At 40.3% G+C, this 23,465-nt stretch overlaps 1 protein-coding gene across 1 annotated transcript in view; it reads right to left on the bottom strand.

The window, feature by feature from the left end:
* The window catches only part of ENOX1 (ecto-NOX disulfide-thiol exchanger 1), a 226,192-nt gene extending 203,559 nt beyond the window's left edge, over positions 1–22,633 (bottom strand). Inside the window, exon 1 of the mRNA XM_045567225.1 lies at positions 22,517–22,633. Within this exon, the coding sequence (XP_045423181.1) occupies positions 22,517–22,574 (58 nt within the window). The 5' untranslated portion in view covers positions 22,575–22,633. The remainder of the gene's footprint in view (positions 1–22,516) is intronic.
* Positions 22,634–23,465: the final 832 nt, after the last annotated feature.

Here is a 23,465-nt window from a genome sequence, read left to right on the forward strand (position 1 = left end):
GCCCCAGGGGTATTCAGGTTCCTGAGGCTGGAGGCAGATTAGGGGGCACAGAAAGGTGGTTCCAGTCCCCAGGGACATAAATGATTCAGAAGTTAGGATCACTGTCCTGGTTCTCTCTTAGTAAAAGGACTTTATGCTGTTTTTGGAGGTCAGGGACCATCAGAAGAGCGCTGGCTGCACACAGTGATCTCAGAGAAGCCCTCATAAGCCAGAAAACCTCCATGGAGGCTCCCCCCCCCCCTGCAAACCAGGTGAGGGAATAAACGCGGGGGGCGGGGGGAGGCTCCAGCACTGAAAGGGAGGTTGAAGGTCACTACAAAACACTGCTGCTACAGATCCAACTCCTTCTCTACTCTCTCTCTATCTCGGTCAGAGATTTGCATGAGAAGTTGTAAACATGCTGTCTCCCACCCCCATGCTCCCCCACTGACACTCATCGTGCTTGTCAGTAGAAGGAGCTATTTGCCATATAACAATCCTTCCCTACAAGGGGATGGCATCTGGAGGACTAAGCTCCTCAAACACAATCTCTTTCTCTACTATAGTCTTCCTGATCAGAGGATCCATCCGGCTCTGGGAAAGTAGCTTATTTTTTCCAACGATGTCTGGGTTATCAATTAGGCTCTAGAGACAGAGAGGCCTATAATAACATTGGAGACCTGAAAATATTCCCTGTCGATGTACAATGGAAAGAGCGCTATCTAAAACAAATAATTATTTCATTAAATGTCTATAAATCTTGTGTTATGACAACTCTAATGATCAAATTTAGTGTTTGGATGAAAGTCATGATAGTTGAAAATCATTTATAAGTGGGCTTTCTCATTTTGCAGAAATATGGAGAAATCAGAGCTGGTTTTAAATGAAAGAAATAACTTATAGGCAAATAATCTCAGAAGAGAAATTATAAAACTCCTGTCCAAAATTCCTGTAGACAAAATTATACTGAACGTCAGATGTGAATGCATTTCCGATGTTTGATACAGTATGGGGCGAGGCCTCCAAAAGCAAAGCCTGGCGAAGGCTTTAAGTGGCTGAGGCATTCTCTGCATGTCTCCTGCCTGCCTACTATGTGCGAGATGAACAAGGCTATCTTTCCCCTCAACTCACGAAACTCAGCTCATGATCAAATGCCATCCCCAGTTATTCAGGTACAGATTACTCAAATGATTAGGGGAAGGCGGAGAGAGAAGTGAGCCAAAATTGACCTTACAGAATACAGATACGAGAGAAAAACATCTGGCCCATGGTAGTGAATATGATTTCCTGTTAGCTTACGGTAATCGTATTTATTTATGGTTTTATTATTTATAAAAAAGAAATTATGCTGAATTTGCTTTGTGGAAATTACAGGATATTGCTATTGCTACCATGGTTTATTATTTTCACAGCTAGATGGCTTAAACCGAACCTAAACAAATATTTTAGAAGAATTCCCACTAGCATTATTACATTTTTTTCCTTTCTAGTCTTAATGAAAAAGGTCTTCTGCTCTTCAAGTCCTCTGATATTCTTGAGCAATTCTAAATTTTATGGTTTATTATGAGATAATGTTTATTGTAAAATAACGACTTCAGAAAATAACCAGTGACTAGTGGTGGTTAAGCCGTGCAGTGTGTGAAGTGAGGGCATTTGACAGCCGTGGTGGCTGTCAATGCCAAATACTCCCCAGGCCTTGACTATTACAGCAATTAGGATAATGATTTTATTACTTGCACAATGAAGTAGACATGTGTTCGTGCACTTAACCAACATAACAACTTGACGCAGCCTCTGCCACACAAAGAGTTTTAGTAATAAGGCAAAAATAAGGTAGACGGAACAGTGAGACGCATAATCAATATAAAACAAAACGCACCATTATGTCCAGACTCCCCACAGGAAATCTCCCGTCACCAAACCCTTACTTTAATAGGGGTCACCATCGTCATTCAAACATACTCCTACACTCCTGCTACCATTCTTAACTACCCGCTAATTCAACTGTCTTTTTTTTTTTTTAGTAGTAAAAATTTGCACAGAAATGGAATGACACAGTTCTCTTCAATCGCAGAAGAAAAGAATAAACATCAATTGTATGTTAGAGAGTTGGGAACTAATGCTTCTATAAGAAAATTTTTATTTTAAAGTTATCATTGTTAATACTAATATACATAATGAGTTCAAAGAAAGCTACAGTCTATAAAGTAAAAGGGGAATGTCATTCCCTTGCCCTTTTCTCCCAGCTGGTCACACTTCAGAGACACCCACCGGGAAAACAGCTCACTATCTTGCCGCTCTTGTGGTAAGCAACTCACATCTGTAATCTCACAAAAAAGACCCACAGCAATTTATAAGATAGAGGTTATTAGCATTTTTTTTTTTACAAAACAAAAAGAACCAAGGTTCAGATGGTTAAGACTTTGGATTATTTACCCAAGGTCAGAAAGGGTGTCAGAGCCCAGGGCTCAGTCTGTCCGAGCCTCGACCTCTGCTGACACAGATCTGGGGAACTGAGGTTTTCTCCAACAAAGCCCCAGACTAGGAGGAACCTCTGGGTTTGACTGGCTCTGAAGGCAGAGGAGTGTGGGGTAAAGTGTTAGTTCCACTAGTGGCAGATCCATTCACCCAAGAGATCTTTATTAGACGCTTAGTGTATGCAGGTCATATAGTAAGTGTGCCTGATATCAAGAACCTAATAGTGGGCAAGACCCAGACTCTGTCCTCAAAAAGTACGCAAAAACACAGTGGGGGAAATAAATTAAAAAGCATGAGCAGACTTGAACTTGCTATAGTGTGGCAAACTAGATACTCTTAGGAGCATGCCCATTATAAAAAAAACAACAACTAGATTCTGGATAAAACTACTCATTAATGTAATACTAGCCTTGTAGAGGCAACTCGCTAAGACACTCCCTTCAGAAAGAAAAGATAAGAAAACTTAAAAGTAGGCTGACACCAGCAGGATGAGCCATGAACAGTAATTAAAACAAACCCAGAGTTGCTGGGAGAGAAAATGACAATCTCAGCCAGGTGCCGGGACACAGCCCGCTGTGGCAAGGCTGAGCCATGGTCTGGGGCTCCCTGGCCATCGGGACCTGCAGCTTTGCTGTACCTTTGCACGGCCCCTATCCCAGTCAGCCTTCACAAACCCTCTATTCGGTCACAGAAGTAGGCAAGCAAGGAATGTGAGCAAATCAGCAGAAATTACGGCTGGAAAAAACTCAAGACCCATGCTTTACTGAGCAGCATATTTTTCTTAAAGTCAGTGTAATAATTGTGTATTTTGAGAAAAAGAGAGGGAATAAACATATAAGGTGTCTACCTAGGGTTGACCTGTAGCCCAAATTGGCTTAACGTTGTCCAAATGCATGTACTGAGGGTAAACGGGTGATTTGAGCTGGCGGTGTGGTATAAAGAAGGTAAGTATAAGCATCAGGGCCATCACGGACTGCCCAGAAGCGTCCTCCCTGTGTAGATGGCTTCTACTTGCAATCTCTAATTCACCCACACCGTCACCATAATTGCACCTCCAGAGGAAAGGGCAAGATGGAAAGGCTGGGAGGTGAAGTCGGGTCCACCTTACTTTTCTTTCCCTCACTTTCTGCCAGAACCCCTTTCTGCTCTGCTTCTCTTAATCACACCCAATACGTGTCTCTACACAAGCTATCTCGTTACACTGGCAGCCAGCTACCAGGCAGGGGCTGGAATTCAGTCCTCCTTTCTACCTGCCACGTGGACCAAGAGGTACAGAAACCAGGAAGGGAAGTACCATGCAGCTGGGGAAAACCACGAGCTGAATAAACCAGGAAACCCAACTTCTAATTCTAATTCCCAGGCATCACTCACATTTTGGAGGTGCTGGAAGCATGAGGTCTATGTTAGTTACTGTGGACACGCTCGAATCTAAGTCCCACTGTGTGCCTAGCAGAATCATCACCCCTTGTGGCAGCTACTTTTTCACTCCCAGTGAAGACGAACTTAAACCCTGAGAGCTGAGCTGGGGAAGCTGCTCTCTCTGACTCTCCTGTGAAATGTGCAAAGCAGTTTGGCAGCACAATTTGCATACCAGAGGGGAGCTCCTGTCACAAGTACCCTGTGGGCCAGTTTCCTGAGTTTTTCCACTTTATGCTCTCAGTCCTCATCTCACGAGTCATTGGAGAGGCTAACGTAAATGCCTTTTGGAGGAGCTGAAAGAAATGAAACATTACTGGCAAAACTGTCAGATATTTTGATAGCTAGAATCCAGATCCCTTCAGATAGGCTCTCATGAAGGAATACTTTTGACTACACGAGCAGCAAAAACCCCGCTAAGGACAGCTTCATCAGCACATCTTCACAGCAGGTATTCCCCCCTGAAAAGTACATATTCTGGTGTTTCTGTTTTTTTCCAACAGAAGTTTGGTTTGATTCATTGTTGGTACACATGAGAGCAGAATAATAAATTAGGTGGTTTGAGCCTGTGTGCGAGAGGGTTTGGCAGTAGCATCGCCATTTCGGTTTGCAAACTCCTGTGGTCCAGTAGATCAAACGGGGAAAGACTTGAAGTGTGATCTTGATGTCTTAATCAAGCAGCCAAAATTCAGAACAATGGCCAGCAATGGCACAAATCTTTTGGATAAATAATCTGCTGTTAGATCCCATGCTTGGGAACCAAGAATGAGCAGGTCATGTTAGGAAGGGCAGTAAATTAAAGAGAAAATGTGAGTTAATACTGAAAATGTGACGCAGAATAAAATGGAGGTTATAGTGGTATCCTTCCAATCAGAGTCACGTTGAGCTGAAATCGTTTCTGAATTTGCAAGCTCCTTGCTGAACTAAATTGCAAAAATAAATTTATATGAAGAGAAGAGGAGATTTCTGAAGTATATTAAATGGCATACAATTGTTGTACATTTATATACGAAATCCGGAAGAGTATATTTCCTCCATGCCATGGGATCAGTTTTCTTGCACACACTTACTTTATGCTCGTCACTAGTTTTCTCGTATTTGCGTATTCTTTCTTGATGCAAATCATGAAAGCGTATAAAGGGGGCTCCACATGGAGCCTAACCAAACTATTTTACTGCACAGCAGTGCTTGTCACGCCCATTGCAGCAAACAACATGCAAAAACTATACATTTTGTGTATTACTTGGGTCTGGCTAACGGGGGACGAGGCATCAGAATTAGGACCGAGAAGCAGCTAAGTCAAACAGTCTACTTTTTGGTGTCCTCCCTTTTTGCTTGAAACAAAACAAACAATGGACCAGCTGCCAGTTAATAACACACTTAAAGTTTGCTGAGAAGACGCCCTTACTAGCATTAACAAGATGCAGAGGTGAAGGGAAGGCCGGCTGCTCCTGTCCACTGACCTACATACGCTGAAACGAAATTGGGAAACTGCTGTATATTTGGTCAGCAGGTCTTTCTATTTACAGTCATCATTTCTTTTCTTTCCTCATTTTTTTCTTTCTTGTTGTTATTCAGAGAACACCTTTCTAGATATGGATGTTTTAAAATTCTGATAAGAATTGGCAGTGGGAAAAGAGCTGGGGAAACAACGAAGACTCCGTGCTTATGTGACACATTCACCAACCCTATGAATTTTTAATGAAGGAACAATGTCTACAATTAGATTTGAAATGAGGTTTTCTTTGTGGGTGCTCTTATAATAAGCAGAGTATGAGTGTATTTTACTTTATATTCAGTAAACGATATGAAGTGCAAAAAACACTACAGTTTAATAGAAAATAAAAGCAAATTGTTGATTGCTCATAGCTTGTTTTTTGTCTCCTAGATTTACAAAAGTGTGGCAGTTTTAAAAATTGCATTTCATTTTATTTAAATGCCACATATATGCCGAGGCATTCAGTGGTACAGAAAGTCATTTTCAGTTGTGACCTAAAGCTGTCCTTTCACATTGTATGGGGAAGTTTTTATTTGTTTGATTTGTTTCAAACTGTAAAAATAACTTCTAAGGGTAGACCTTTGGGGAGAAAGATATTAAACTTCCCCATTTGCAAACTAAGCCATCTCAAATGAATATAAAAAATTTTAATAGTGTAGAAAATAAGAAAATAGAGTGGGGTGATGGCTACTTCATTTGCATTTTGAGACTAAAGCTTAACTCTTGTCTTAATAGGGCCTAGGTTTCCAGCACCACAGAAACACACAAGCAGCTTCACATCATACATAGATGGTCTCCAAGGTCCTTCAGAATCTGGCTACTAGTCACCTCCGCAACCTCATTCCCTGCAGCTTCTGCTTCTTCTGGGGCCCCTGCAACGCAGGTTGTTACTCCTCCTGGAGCCCACCAGGCATGACCTTCCCTTAGTGACTCTGCACTTGGGCTTCCTCCAGACACCTGCACACCCACCCTGCTCCCTCGCCTTAGCCCTTCCTGTTCAAGTGTCATCACTGACCACTACCTAAAATAGCAACTTCAGTTGCCCTCTGTCTTTCTATGACCTTAATTTTTCTCCATAGGATTTCTCAGCATCTGAGGTCATATAATATTACATAATTATTTCTTTGATAAGTTTGTCTTCTATGAGGCTGGGCTTATTTTTAACTGATTTCAAATGTTTTTCCTGCTAAATCATAATCAGCCAAAACAGTGCCTAGTACTTAGTAGACACACACCCCTCCCTCCTACACACACACACACACAGACACACACACAGATACACACACACATACTGTATTAATCATGCCTTTTTATTTTCTGTATTCCTGATGCTTTGACAGGGCTGGAGGGCCCACCCCTGACAGGGCCAGCCAATCCTAGAGAGCAAACAGCTTGCCTGGGAGCACACTCTTCGAACGTAAACCAACCAATCCAGAGTGACACCCTCAATGACCTCCTTTACTGGCTCTCACATGCTAAGCGACTATTACTCTGCCCTGATACTTTCCCAGGGCTAGTTATCAGGTACTAGAGACAGCCTCATACTCTAGGGTGCACTTAAATTATTCAAAGTAGCCAGTGCTAAGCCTGTTAACTGCTTTGCTTTGCCCATTCCTTCCTGCAGAAACCACAATAAAGGCTCTCTCACTTCCTGTCCCTTCTGGCTGACCCTGGTGCTTCCCCGTGTGGCCTCCTTGTGCAGTGGTGTCCCCTGCTCCCTCCTCTCAGGAACTGTGAGTAATAAACTATCTCTTCAATGGCAATTGTCTCCTGATCTGTTGGCCTTACCGTACCTAAATAATAATAACAACTACATTTTAAAATGCAATCATCACCAGAAGTTATGGCTCGCCTGGACTCAAAAGAAATAAAAGGACTTTGATTTTTAAAAATTTGTGTGTAATTTAGCCTCCATCACAGCCCTGACATTAATTTATGGATTGTTTTTGTGGTTATTATTGTTGGCTTCAAGGTTTGATTTGGGTTTTGTTTTTGTTTGGATTCAGACACTATTAACTCAAGAGAGGAGTCCTCTCTTATTCTTTTTGCAAGATACACATAATTGACCCTGTGCACCAAACACCAGTAAATTGTTGATGAAACACACTGTGAAGGTGGATGATGCTGTGTCAATGCGGGTTCACCGACTGTGACAAATGCTCTGCTCTGGGGGCTGTCGATAATGGGAGAGGCTGCGATGTGTGGGGCAGGGGGTACGTCTTAGTCTGTTTAGTGTAGCTATAACAGAGCACCTGAGGCTGGGTAATTTATAAAGAAAAGAGGTTTATTTAGTTCACAGTTCTGCAGGCTGGAAAGTACAAGAAGCCTGGCGCCAGCATCTGCACGGGTCCTGGTGAGGGCTTTGCATGCTGTGTCATAACATGGCAGAGAGGTCAAAGGGGAAGTGGACAGAAGCGAATAGGCAAAACCCGAGGGGCATCCTAGCTTGTAACAACACGCTCTCATGAGAACATTCCTGAGAGAGCTAATCCAGCCTCCCGCATGGAGAGAACTTGTACAAAACGGTGAGAACACCACTGTGCCATTCGCCAGGGATCAGCCACCGTGACCCAGACACGGCCAGGCCCCACCTCCCGATGCTGCCACACTGGGGATCGAATTTCAACATGAGCTTTGGTGGGGCCAAACTCAAACCATAGTAGGACAAATGGTCACTATTGCTGTGAACCTAAAACTGCTCTTAAAAAAGTCTTTTCAAACAAACATATATACAAATATACCTGTTTACTGACCTTCTTTAAATATAAGAAAATAATAAATCCTATCCATAATTTCCTAAATCATAGCTAGTTGTAAAAGTAAAAAGGACACATTTCCATGGCCTGATGCACTGATTTTTTTTCAACAGAGTTCTCTTTTTATTCTAGAAAGTATAGTTCACAGTATTCCATGGCCCTTTGGTCAGATGTCTCAATGTTCTCTGCTGGAACACACCTCAGGCAGGGCTAAGCCAGGGCTAGCTAGGGCCTGGCAACCACGAAAACTGATCCTGGGAAACTGCTCTTCGATACACTCTCATAGTAAGCTCAGAGGAATGTGCTGGGTGGTTACCCATTACTTGCACCTGGTAAGTCTTCTGCACACTGGGGATGGGCCAGAAAAATATGAAGATGTCCACAGAAATGGCAAAGCGAATTTCTAGAATGGATTAGAGAGAGCCTCAATGCAGTTAGTTGCTAACCTTGGCAGCAAAGCCTTCGCTGATGCAACTGTCTTCATGCAGTCAGATTCATGCCCCCTCTTACGTAACAGAGCTCTTGCCAATGTGGACACCCTGGTGACAACCACATACTCGCTAATAAAAGTACCTGACCCTGCTCAAGGTATTAACAACAATAGGAGAATAATTTTTTGAGACATCAGAGAGATCTTAAAAGTGTGCTCATATGCTCTGAAAACATGCTTTTCAAGTAAATGCAAGGTTTGAGATGTCAAAGGAGATAGTTCCTCGCCCCCAGCCCTCCGGCTTTCCTTTCCACCTGGTGGTGCACACAGCTGTTCCCTGTGTTGCTCCTGTTCTCTTCTGCTCTTTGCATCCTTCCTTTAGGCTCACACCAAAGCCCACCTCTTCCACAACATCCTACAAGATCAGTTCTTTACAACTGCTTGCTCCCCTGAACTCCTAAGTGCCTCTACGGTGGTATGTCGGGGATTTAACATGGGACCCAAAACCATCATTTTAATTTTTAGTGGTTATATTTGTTTTGAGTCATGTGAAATCGATATTTCCATGGATTTAAAAAATTGTCAAATATTGGCAGTTTCATACAGTTTAAACTAATATGTGTCAGGAAAAAATCTATTAAAAGGGAACCACAGGATTTCACTGATATTATTGCTTAGGATAAGGCTAAAATGGGTACTTTATTGAGTCATGTATAAATAAATAAGGAAATAAATCTTTTGATGGTACAGCTATGGTAAAAATTGTTAAACACATATTAATATCTACTATTGAACCAAACAATTGCATTTTGACAACGGGTGTTCTGAATGTCCCATTTTTTTGTGTTTATTTTCTTTGTGTATCTAAGGATTTGCGTTTTTTCTTCAATTAGTTTCTCAGACATCTGGAGACAAGGGGCGATTTGAAATTACCAACTTCTTAGCATAATATTCTGCACACAGCAGACAGACTGATGATAAGGATTTTTCCAGACACTTATGATGATGATATCTCACCAGGAATTACCACTTATTTTCCTTTGTGGTTATTATAAAACTGGAAACTGATGGGCCATGCAATGGAGCATGCCTTTATGGCCAGGAAGCCTACGGCCTGGAGCAACTTAAAACATAGGACTCCTATGTAGCCCTGCATGCAAGGACTCGCCTCACCCCTGGGAAGTGTTAAGAGATAGTGTGGTCTGTTGGGCAGAACGTGATCGACCACCTGGACTCATTCTATTTAGCAGCACAATGTGCACAGTCTTCTCTACTTCCCCACCCCAACTGACAGTGCCACCAACAGGTGAGAAAGAAGAGGCGGTGTGAAGCCAGCACCTCCGACGATATCCTGTTAGCACCTGTCCTCTCCGCCCAGCTACTGCCCACTGTACCAGCTTTGGGTTCTGTTTAATACTATCCTTTGCAAAATGACATCTGAGTCTTTAGAAATGTATAGAGATAACTATGATACATATGCTTTAAAAATTAAACCAGTGGTACTCATACAACCTACATATTTCATGTTTGTGTTAAAAATATACAAAATACTTACATGCTATTTGAATTTTGAAAGCTTTTGCCTTTTATGCTTTTTTTATATGGTGGTTCAGAAGCAAAATTCTGCCCACTACTCAGTCTTTATTTCCATTCATAGAATGATGTGATTCTATAATACCTAACCTAGGAGGTCAGTCAATACATATTGAAACAAATGATATTAAAGAAAAACATTCATTGCAGAAGTGTATGGCTGAAGGAGAGGTAAGATATTATTTTCACCTGGGGTATTAGGAAAGCACCAGGAGCAGAAGAATATGGGCTGAGTCTCAAAGGAGTCAAACAAACAAACAAACAAACAAACAAACCTTAGTGGGAAGGGAGAGAGGGAAAGTGGGCAGACAGCCCAGGCAGGGAATGGCAAACCCAACATGTGAAATCAGGAGCTTTGGAGGCTGCTGAAAGGACAGAGCTACTTCTCTCATTACTGTTGTACATTTAAGCAAGTTGTTCAGATTATATTCTGCTTTTTATGATGACAATGGTAGTTTTATTCTCTAAAATGTTGCTTTGAGAAGAATGCCAAGGGATTTAAATTCATGCTTCCTAAGTACAATGTTTTCCTACATAAAGATGCTGGTTTATCAACTAGAAAACTAAAGTGAACTTCTTTATAAAAGATAAACTGAAAAGATTAGGAAAGTCTTGACGATATAAACATGCACTTACTCACCAATTCATGAAATACTAAAACCAGGGTTTATTGCTCAAAGCGTAAAAGAGATCATTTCAGTAGAAAGAAAATAAAGCACATTTTTACAGCACAGAAAGTAATGTCAGAATTCATTAACCAAGAAACCAAAACAACATACAAAATATTATATTTTAAGAGAGCTTTAAATAAAGTCGTGGAAAGCAGATTTACAATACTTTAATTAAACCAGGATAGGAATGGCAGGAGTCTGTTCTCAACCTTTGATGACAGAGAAGAACTGTGTAATGGCCTTGGTATTGACCAGCTGCAAAAAAAGTCAATAACAACATGAAGATGACAGGACTCTCGGAAGAAAGTTACTGTGCAGCCTAGAGTTCATAATAGTGAGGAGAGGGAACATTAATTCTAACCAGATCCATACCATTGGCTTATGAAAAACATTTTAAAAGTTCAGAGAAAAGATAAGTATAATAGGTAACAGCTCTAATAAGTATAAGCAAGATTTAGAAAAATAAAATTTTGATTATATAACTGGATGGTCCTATTCCTAGTGAAAGAAAAGGGGTGCCACTATAGAAATCACCAGGTCTTTACAAGAACTTCTCCGATGAATTCTGATTCTAAAAGGATGATAAATGAATACAAAGATACAAAAGTAAAATCAATCATGAATGTGTGGAAACAATTTGTAGAAGAATGCTAAAGAGGCCTAAATTCAGGACTGGGATTGAACATTTTGAAAAAAATACCAAAGGTAGTACATAGAATATATCTAAAAATATCTGAGGAGGAAGAACAACCAAAAATTGCAACATTCTGGGGAAAGGACATTAACAATAAACAGCAAAGATGAGAGAATTCTGTGAGTCTTCCCCTGCAAGCAAATTAATCCCTAACTTAGGAAGGGTAGAATAAATGATGTAAGTGGGGAACCTCAGCCTGTAAGGGTGGTAGGAGTGGGGCGGTGGGCATTAGAGCCAACATCAGATATTCTCAAAACAAGCCAGGGTAAGAGCCAATCCTGGAACCAATGTGCTATGACACTAGCTTAAATGCTTCTCACTTTCCTTTCTTGAACATCTGAGTTTGTAGCAAGTTTTATCAGGATTTGATCCCTCGACCTTGAGAATTTAGTGCAACTATGGAAATGGCCCATAAGGACTCCTGGGATTCCAAAGAGTTGGTGCCCATTTTAGACGACAACTTACTAGCTTGGTGACATGGGGCAAAATAAGAAGGATGACAGTGACTTTTACATATTAGCAGTAAGGCAGATACAGAAGATGGACTAGATGGTTAAGTAACACTCCAAAGAATGGAATTAAGACCAATGGGTAGGGGTTATGGCAGACAAATTTCAGGCTCATTCATTCTTTTTCCCATTCTTTCAGTGAATATTTAGTTAACTCCTACTGTGTGTAACACAATTGTAAGTTCTAGCTGCACAAGGATCACTCCAATGAAGGGAGGCCCAGGTATATAGGTCAGTATATACGCAAGTATGTAGATAAAAGGGCAAATTAATTAAAACATAGTTTAATAGAAACAACTCAGGAGAAGAACCCATCAACTCTGAAGGTGATTTTAGATTTTCTTGAACGATGAAGAAAGGTGAAAATTTGTAGGGAGGGATATTAAAAAAGGACTAAAAAGGTGGTTCAGGCATTGACAATACTGTGATCAAGGACACTCAGGTATGAAAAGTATGTGGCATAGTACAGAAAGTGAGTAGTTTCGTTTGGCTGGACTTTAAAAGGCAAATGGTGAAATGGTGGGGAATGATGTGAAAAATATAGGCAGGGGCCATGCTAAGGAGTTTTATTCCCACAGGCAATGGGGACCAAATAGAGTATTTTAAAGTGGGAGTGAGAGGATCGAATTTGTAATTTAGAGTAATATCTTATATCGAAGTGGAGGGTAAACTCTATAGGGAGAGAAGCCCCAGGGTTAACCTGTTGAAAGGTAATTACCAGAGACCAGATAAGGTGAGGCAGTGGCAATGGAGATGTAGGGGGGTGGATGTGAGAGTATTTCTAAGGACAGAAGAGATAGGACCTAGCAAGCAATTGGAATGTGGCAGTGAGAGGGAGTGAGTGTCAAGCATGATGGTGCAAGAAGGGAATATTCAAAAGCTATTCCCAGATTTCTCACTCAAAGGAATGGGTGTATAAAAACAGGGGATTTCCAAGGCACAAGAGCAGTTAAAGGATTTGTTAAGTTCAGGAAAAAATTGTGAGCCTTCTAGAGAGCAATCAAAGGCTTCTGTACTAAACTTATATACTGTACAAGAATGTGTCTGTCCCCAAGGTGGCTGTTTGCTTCACCCAGGAGCCACGAAGCTAGCTCACAGTGGCTTTCAACCTTTGATGGGCCCTGGAATCACCTGAGGAGGCTTTCACAAACACATGTCCCTACAGGAGATTTTGATTTAGTGGATGAGATGTGAGGCCCATGCATTTTGAAAAACAGCTCCAAAGGAGATTCTGACATGCATTACAAGTTGACAGTCACTGCAAATATACAGTCAATAAATAACTCTTTCATTAATTAATTAAAAAAAGGAAGGGAAGGAGAGAAGACTTCTTGAAATTTTTGAAGAAGCTGGTTGACCTTCTACAGCCAGCAGTATAGTATTAGGTGGGAAGTTTGCAAGGTGGCCTTTCCTATCTTCTAATATTAAGGGTCTATGAATGTGATATTATGGTATTCCTGGATTCAACTCCTGCAAACAGAGCACTGGTTGAGACGACTTGATGAATCTTTTCTTATGTTTCTTACATTACTGATGAACATCCTTTCTTATACCAACTTGTTCTTTAACATCAGAATTTTTTGCATGCTGTTAAATACATATTTTTCTCCATTTGTTTTTTTTTTTTCCTCAATGTCTATTTATCCTTACTAGACTAAAGTTCCACGAAGGCAGGCACTCTATTTCCTTTGTTTGCTATTGAGTATTCAGCATTGACCTAGTAAAACACAGGTGTTCAGGGAATAAATGAGCAATGAACCAGATTTTTTCTTGTGAAAAATTTTAAGCCACATTGCATCAATTTCAATATGCCTATAGGTCTGCCCCTGAGTGTATTATAGACTCAGAAAATGGTTTCAGAAATAATCAAAAGCAAACATTCTAGGCAAAATATTTTTAGAGATTTTTGTTACCTTGGCTCCCAGAACTTTGATGTTATATAAGTAAGCTCATTATATCAAAAAAATTAAAATAAGGAATAAATATCTAAAAGGATGAAATAGACACAGATGTTTAATTTGAGAATTAGAATTTAAACCTTGTTTCAGTTCCTTATCTAGATCTAAGAAGCCTTAGCCTTGAAGTCGGATAAATCTGCAGCTTTCCTATTATTTATATCTAATGACCAAGTCATTAGATACAAAACAACTAAATGATCAAATTAAATACAAAACGACTAAATGAATGAATAGATGAATCAATGGGAAACCCAAAGTTCATATTAGCAGGGCAATTAAAGAAATAGAAAAAATGGCTAACTTGAAGAACCAGAGATGTTAAAAATCTCTGTATTAATTGTGATTATTGATGTGTTTTTATGTTTGAACAGTTGAGCATTTGCTCACAGTGCTTACCACAATATTTAACTAACTCGTGACACCTTTTTGACACTTTACTGCCCTGACATTGAAGGTGAGTTTTTTTTATACAAAAGTATCAAAATCAGATTCTATTTTACCCCAAATTTGCCAAGTACCCACTATCTGATACCACTTTCACATATATCATCATCTCATTTAATTCTCACAAAAACTATACTTTACCAATCAGGAAACTAAAAATTAGAGCAAACTTAGAAATATTCCTAAAGCTAGAATACTGTAAATAAAGTGTTAAGTATAATAAAAATCACTGAAGTATCATTTTATCCAGGTGAAAATGTATATTTTCTAAAAGGATTTTTTATTAAAATACTAACTATGAGCCTCAGTCCTCAGAATGATAGAATACTATGTTCTGATTAATGATATAACTGGGTCAGTAAGGAGAAAATATTGTTTTAATTGATGTTATTAAACAGATATTGAAAGCAGTAACAAGACACATTGACATGATGAGCCCTTTGATACGATACACTGGGGTTATATTGTCTCTGCGGTATTCTTCCCCAAATTGTAGTTAATCATGAGAGAAAACCAGACAAACCCAAATAAAGGACAGTCTACAAAATAACCAGTACCCTTCAAAAATGTCACAGTCATGAAAGACACAGAAAGACTGAAGAACTTTCCTACTGATTTCTGACATTTCTAAGGTATTCAGATCATCATTCTGGAGATCAGTAGCCATTAGATAGCACTGGACGTTTAAATGTAGGCTTAAGAAATTGGAATGATTCTATATTGCATCTAGGGTATTAACTGAATTTTATGATGTAAACTTGTTTTTATATTATTTGCAATTTCCCACAAACAGTTATGATCAAAAAAAGAATTCCCTATTAACTAAAGACTCCAGTTAACTGATTGAGAATTACATTACACTAAGCTCAATTACATATGCCATTTCTTACAAAGGCTCTATGGTTTTCTAAATCAGTATCTCAGCTTGGATTTTTAGCATCATCACGGTTAGTTTCATTGTCCAGACAGGAAAGAAGACAGACAGGAGAAGCAACAGAGGGGACAACTGAAGCAAGGATGAAGGAAGCAGACTCCCTTCAAACACATTCATTAACCTGGAACTACTAGCAGATGCTCCGGGCTAGAAGTGAGCAGGCTGCTTCTAAACAGATTTTAATTTTTAATTCAGTGGAATAGGTCAGGGCAGCTGTCCCACCTGGAGGCCCTGTCCCAGAACCTACCTGCCCCAAGGCAGCACTGCGGGTCTGCTAGTAATGGTCACCTTTGGGTGAATGCAGTCTCCAGTCAGCTGCTTACTCTGATGTTGGGATCCCAAAAACCAGTAATTAAAGTTGGAGTAGCTCTCACAATGAGGTGCGTGCTTTCTGCTTAGGTATTTTTTTAGGATCAAGAAAAGACACAGCCAATAAAAACATTTTTAAAGGGCGAGGTAGGAGGAAGCATATCTATGTTGGAAATAAAATTCTAATACATAAAGATCAGCTTTACTACTTAATTAAAATTGGGTGGAGGCACATATGTTGGTCCAAATGTGATGCTCGCCATACAAATGCCCAGACACGAGAAAGATCTCCTGGGAAATTAAAACGCCTATATGTAGGGAGAATTGAACAGAACAGGGCCCCAGAGCCTCCGCACATGGAGCTAAAACAAGCATAGATGAACCGAGTCTGACTGATTGCCAAGCTCTTCACACACTTCAGATTAGCTGGGTATTAGTATAGGCAGGTCTCAGCTGTCCATGAAAATGAGAACACATTTTAAAAGCTGCATTTGAATTTTAAAGGTACTCAACATTTCTAGTATTGTTTACTGAAAAAGGTCAACATTCAAGTGCTTTATTTATGCACAGCAGAACCTCAGTCTAAAAACACTGGGCTTTCCACATGGCATATGCTGAGAATGTGTTAAATACGTAGTTCCAGAGCCAAGAATATTATTTTTCAAGTCAGCGAATGCATTATTAAAAGACCTCTGCTGTGCTCACCAGTGGGAGCTGGGACAAGAGGCAGTGGTGACCCTGCATTCTGAATGCAAAGGGACACTCACTGACTGAGTCACTCACTGTCAGCGCTAACGACAATATCCCCAAACCCACACTTCTCCACACCTCTCACTAATTCCCTTTTGGCCAATCTAGGAAAAAAAAAGGAAAATGGAAACATTTAAATAAACTCTATACATAAACTTCAGTTCCAAGCACAACAGTTTTAGTTCTTCAGACAGTACGTATGTTGCTGAGATTTGCATCTAGTGTCCTTCCCCATATTCCAGCTCTGCATAAGCATTCACACCAGCCCTCCATTTTTCTTATAAATTAAGAGTATAAAACACTGATTCCTTCAAATAAGATTTGTGTTAAAATCATCAAATGCCCACGCAAGTGACTTTTTATTAACTGAACCAGAGATAATACATAATACATACCAATTTTATGACAGGAAGAGGAGTTAACTTTAGTAAGCCAAGAATATCTGTTGTATAAATTAAAAATCTTCTTAGGAATAAGTCTAGTGTTTTAAATATAATATGGAAAAACAGAAAATTAGTGCCAGAAGAATTCTGACTAGAATGCAGAAGGGCCTTTATTATTCTAGGAAAAATACTATTCCTTATGAAAGGCAAGTTCTCTGATGTGTTCAGAAATTATTCTTTTAGTATAAATATTCTTCACTTGGAAAAATGTTCTCGTTAAACAGTTCCCTTAGTGCATTTTAATACATAATTTGATTTACAGACATTAGATTTACACACATTTCCAGTATATATCTGCTGTATAAAGCAAAGTGAATCTGTGACAAAAAATTCTGTCCTATTTGGATGTGGGGAGCAAATAAATGACTAGTTCCCTCATATACAGGGTAATTAATATATGGTTAGTTTTATATGGCACTTTCACCTCCAAAATAAGAATATAAAAAATATAAGTCTTCAGGAAATTTCAGAAGACTATAACTTTTAAATTACACTTTTACTTGACATACCTTCCAAAAGCTCAGAACCCTTATGTTAAAAGAGCTGGTGCTGGCATAATTTGATTGAGTTGTATCAATATGTATAGAACTCCTGGTGCACATCGTGTCCTATGCTTTGCCCAGGTGATGCAAGATGGGTCAGGTGCCATCCACTGTCCTTGCTGTCAAGGAGTCCACATGGGCTGGCAGGACAGACATACATAACTGGTTGTAATATACTGGGGACAAATGTTATATTCCAGTGGTATGAAGTGGGTGCTCTGGCAGCATCGAACGAAGAGTGAGGATTCTGGAAGGGGACATGGGCAAAGGGAGGGTAGAAGCTCTGCAGAGGAGATGACACTTGGGCTGTCAAGGATGAACAGGATTAGGCCGGGCAGAGGGGAAGCATTCCAAGTGGGGAAACAAATCACCCATGCATGCCAAGTTTTTCAAATTAGACTTTTAAAAGTGCTTTTACTTCAAAAAAGTTTACATTTGCAACGTCTAACGTGAGACAAAAATTACAATCTAGATGGTTTCTTTCTGAGTAGCCGGCCCTTCACCCAAGAACCCTGGATTAGCAGTAGTATTAATAGTACTAAGAAGGAGAGGATGTAAAGCACCTTGGTAAAGAGAAAGTGAAAATGCTTCCATAACTGAACTAAAGACTAGAATGAGCACCGCGGGCCTGCGAGGAGTGCTACCACCGAACTGAGAAAAAGCACACTGTAATATCATCCCTTTTCAGTCTGCTTAAAACACAAGTCACATTAATCTTCTCAAGAAAGAGTGTCTGCTAAAAAAATAGTCCACAAAGGCCTATCCACTACAGGGTCTGTCAGGATTTTGCTCTGTGCTGGGACCTGTTAGTCTGAAGGGAGCAGGGTGAGGAGAACCCCGTCATTTTCCTTCAGCAATTTAATCGCACCGGTATCGTGCGTGGAGGGGAAGGCTGGGCTGCAGACTTCATGTTTTGTATTATGTTCCTCGTCTGCCATAGAGGGAAAAGGAAGGAGAGAAAAAGGGAGGTTCCCTGGGTGGACTTGGAGAGAGAAAAATGTTGTTGGAGGTCCCTTGTCTTCAGCTGGGTTCTAGGTAGAGGCCAGGGTGACAATGGCTCTAAGCCCCGAAGATTCTAACACTCGAGTGAAGAAGGCTGGCAAGTGGCTAGAGAGAAGAGGACAAACTCCGGCCTTTTTCAGTGTCTAGAAAGAAGCTAACTAAACTGGAGTTAAAAACCCAAGGGAAATTTATTATACTTTGTGTTTCACATTTTACAAATTGGTCATTCATGTGTGTGTAGTGAGGTAAATGTGTCTGAATTGTGTTCACTGTTTCCTTTGAGTCATCTACATGCACAGCCAGGCGCAAGAGGAATGTATGTAGGAGGACATGCATTGTGGATTTAACTTTCATTATTCTCTAAAAGAAGATGGTTCATTAGATCATCCATGTGTCAATGGCACCTATTCCCTGAGTGTGTGGCCACCAGGCAGGGGGCAGGGACGGCCCTGGGCTCAGGAAACTTGGGTTCTGGCTTCCAGTTCTAGGTCTGTTGCAGACTTACTGTGTGAACTTGGACTGGCCACAGTTTTCTCAGGTAAGAATGCAAACCAAGGGTTTGGACTATATACTTTTTCATGGCTGTTTCCTGGTCCAATGCTCTCTGATTCTGTAGGACAACATTATGTTCTAAAGTAATGTTTTCCTCCTTCTGGGCTTCATATGTTTACTTTTTTAGAGCCGCTGCAATAACAACAATGCCCCATCTAGTGTTTAAACAGGGAATATGGCCCGGGAGTGCAGAGTGAGGAATGGCACTTTGGCTTTCCTGGCTGGGGCTCAGAAGGGCAACCAATGGGCATAAATGCTGCCTGGGTGGTTCCCACCCACCCAACGTGGTGGAGCAGGGCATTTTTTTAAAAGACAGTGTTTTACCACTTTTGTGTGTGATGTACAACACCAGCACAATAGGACTTTCATCAAGGGGACATGGAATATTCTTTCCTGTTAATTTTACTAGCAGCTGTCACCAGCCTCCCGAGGACGGAGGTCAGAGGCAGTACCTCCCTGATGGAGGATCAGAAGAGATTCTGGGTGTGACACGAGCACTTCAGCCAAGTTCTGGCATCTCACTGAAATTTCCAGACATGAACCTGGGGGTTCAGCAGGGTTTTAATCACTTTACCCTTCTCTTTTCATTTCTTTCTTTCCAAATGCTTCCACAAGGAAAACATCTCCAATCTGGTTAACAGCTAACCACACACTCTTAGAACTTTTCCAGGTTCCATACTAGTCTGTCCATCTTCCTGGTGCTACACCCCAGGAAAAGAAATCAAAGGAGGAACAAATGTAAATACTGGGACAATGCGATATCATCGAAAGAAATGATCATCTTCCTTCTTGTATGTTTGTCCTTTTTTTTTTTTTTTTCAGTAAGTGCCGGGGCAATTTAAATTTTATATTGTCATAGAAAAATTGCCTCATTTTCTGCCCCCATCTCAGAACCCAGGTCAGGTCAGTGGAATATTTGCAGAGTGACTACGGCATGCCAGACACTGTCTTAATGATGTCTGGGCTGAGAGAACCAAATGAGCTCAGACTCAGAAATCCCACATCATGCTGCCCATCCTGCTCAGACCCTGGTGAAGTTACCAGAAGCACATTTTACTTCTTGTAATCCAAACTCTCAATGCTGAGAGATTTTCTCCATTTTTTATCATTGAACCTGACTCTCTTCATGGTTGAACCCATCCCAGCAGCTTCATATCTTCTAGAATGCTTAGGTGCCCACTGGGCTGACAGCGTAGACTCACCTACTCGTTAACCTGCTCTGATCTCTGTGTTGGCTGCCTCTCTGTGCCCTCCCTGGCTAGTGTGCCTTCTGTCCTTGCCTGCTAGTCAGTCGCTTGGAATTCTATCATTTACTAACCTTGGATTGCCAGTTTAACCTGCCTCTACTGTGATCCACATTCCCAAATCAGCTTGTTTCTTCCATGTCCCATGGCCCCATATTCCTGCCTGCTCCACAATCTTCATGCCCATACTGAGGGCACTGTTCTCTTTGACTAAAGTTTGGAATGATGGTCTCTGCTCAGTCCTACTGGTCAAACTCCATTCTCAATCCGGGTCTGGCAGCTGTGATAATCTTGAGTACAATTATTAACTGGTAATCAGCAACTGAGGTAGCTCCAACAGAACACCGGCAAATAAGATTTGCCTTAGAGGCCATGAGAGCATAGTGGTCTCTGATAAATACCAAAGAAAGAAAACATCTAGACTATTTATTGACCATCTATTATAGAATAGTGCCTGGTATACAATTGGAGCTCAAAAATAGTTGGAAGATTATGAAAATACATCCTTTAAATAAAAAATTGCAAATGTTCAGAGATATGATTGGATATTGTAAGCTCCTTCAGGATAGAGAAACTGTCTGGCTCGTGTGTATATCCCCAGGGCCCAGCACAGTGCCTGGCATATAGTAGGCTTTATAAATACTTGCTGAACTTTAAAAATGACTGCTGAGAAAAGTAGGTCGAAGTCACCGTGTAGAGGATATCTAATTTCCTAGAAGTGTGGATGAAGCAGGACATCTTGGGATGTCCAAACCTATCTATCAGATTAGTTGGATCCTTAAATCTGCATGCCATAGTGCTCTTAAAGCACTAGAGTATGGGCGTCTATCCCGTGAGCATAGACCACAAAGGAGAGGAGTAGGGACCCTGCGGTATGGACTGTGCCCTGACCTACATTCCCATCCATCCCAACCTCTTTCATTCCTCATCTTCTGGGATCCTCTGGACCTCTGGGTTTCATCCAGGACGCAGGAGATCCTTCTGGATAGTTACTCATTCATATGTAAAAGCAGAAATCTGGTTTGGCCAGCTTCTCTGATGTCTGAAACATACATGAACGTGAAACAGCCAGCTATAGGTCCTCTGATGGAGCCTGTCAATGCTGCCATAAGGCTGATGGCCATGGGCAAAGAGTGTAATGCTTTTGGTGAATGGTGCAAGGCTGGTCATTTAGAACTTATATTTTTTATTTATTGTTGAAGCTATCAGAAATGTAGGGAACACTAAGGTCCATCAAGGGTGTATGATTTTCAAAGTATATTAAAATATGTTCATCTTCCTTTCCTACAAAATGTAAAGCATCCATCTTTAAAATGTTCACAGCAATCAATGCTTTTAATTGAGCAGAAAAAGCACACACATATAAAGAAATGTTTAGCCCTTGCTGCTGTTCCTTACAGTCATCTTCAGAGATAAATTTCCACAATGAATGTTTCAATTAAGACAGTAATATTTATTGAAAGGTAAACTACAAATGTATAGCCACTAGAAACACTATTGAACAAAAGTAATTTATGCTGCAGTTGGTGCACTACATTTTAGCACTGCTTTGATTTTATCAGCATTTGTCAATTAATCAACGTGAACCTTGTAAAACATGGTCTCTTATTAGTGGGAACAGGCAATTGCTTGCAGACTTTGAAAGAAAGGTCATTTAATAATTTGCTAATTGTGCAAAGATAGATTTAAATTTAAAAAAATAAAGGTAAACTCTCACTATTACTGTACTTAAATAGGATTCTGTTTAAGCTTAACCTTACCAATTTAAATATAGTCAACGATTTAACTTTCTTGGTTGGTTGGTTGTTTTACTCACTAAACAGCAGAGAAAGATTAAGACAAAAATTAATCTAGCTTCAGCTTTTAAAAATTTATTTTAAGTGCATTTTTTGTTGTCACCCTTACCATTTCAAAGAGTTATTAGCCTTGAGGCTATAGTTACAAACAAATCAACTATATTTCACTGGCAGAAAAGTGAAGAGAAAAAAGAAAAAGCAAAAGAAACAGGAAATGGAGCAGTACGAAAGAGCAGCGCAGTGGCAGTATTCCTTTTTTTTTTTTATTTCCTTCAACTCATTCTTTATTCCTCCAGATGAGCTGTCAGCTCCCTACTTTTGACCACTAGGTTCATTTTCAGTTCAGTAAGTGAGAAAGAAGCTGAGTCAAGCCCTCTCTTTGGGTAATCTACGCATCAGCACACTTGCCAACTCTCCTGGCACCCGAGAAAGCACTTTAGCTCAGAGCAGCATCACCACCAACAAGCATTCTGCGGTCATCTAGAAGGATGAGACTCGGTTTAAAATGGGTAACGTACCTTGGAGGGCAATTTCTACACTGGGGTCTGCAGGGCTGAATCGAGAAATCCGCACCATCTTAGAAGTGTAAGTGAAACTTAAGATGAACTAGCATGCCTTCAGGCATTTGTAAGAGTCAGAATTTTGCGCAGCGTTGACGGAGACAATGTTTGTTAAATGAAGATGGCTCTTGCCAGATCCGGTCTAGGCAAACTGCTTTGCTGCAGAGCTCCTTTTATAAGAGTTAGGAGGCCCGGGTTGCTCTCTGCCTGCTCAAACAGGTTTATCAATCCACTCCATTCCATTCTGTTCTCAGTTCTAAATAAGTCATTATTCCAGGCACATTTCCCTAAGCAGATGCAAACACTCTTTTCCAGCACGAGACTCCCTTGGGCAAATTAAGTTTCTTGGAAAAGGGTCAAGGAACCAATCAAACAAAATGCATTCTAGAAAAAAGCCTGTGGTTTCAGGGGACATTGTCACTCATGCAGGCGACAAAAATGTTAGACACTGAGGGGTCAGTAATGTTGAATATGATGGAGCCAGTTCTGGGGAGCAAAATCTTCATATCTGCAGCCAAAGTTTCTTTTTATAGTCATAACAAACGGGTTTATTTTTTATGGAAACAAAACTGATGGTCACAAAACAATTAATGGAAAATTTCCTTTTCTAATATTTCTATTTAAAAAGTGCTAATCAAATTTTCATTTCTTAATAAAATTCTAATGAAGGAAATTTCATAAGGGAAAAGTTACTCTAAAATTGATATCTTCTGTTCTCACAATCTTACGTAACAACTATAGGATATCTCTGAAATAGATACTTGTGAATATTGTAAAATATATATTTGGTTTTCATCCCTGTTTCCTGGCATAAGATTCCTAAAATCCTTGGAATCTTCAAAGCGATGTCTTTTGTATGTTAATGGTTGATGGATGGCTGGCAGTCCCTAGGTAGCTTCAGGATGGG

The sequence above is a fragment of the Lemur catta genome, chromosome 13, assembly GCF_020740605.2.
Source record: "Lemur catta isolate mLemCat1 chromosome 13, mLemCat1.pri, whole genome shotgun sequence".
NCBI classification, from domain to species: domain Eukaryota; kingdom Metazoa; phylum Chordata; class Mammalia; order Primates; family Lemuridae; genus Lemur; species Lemur catta.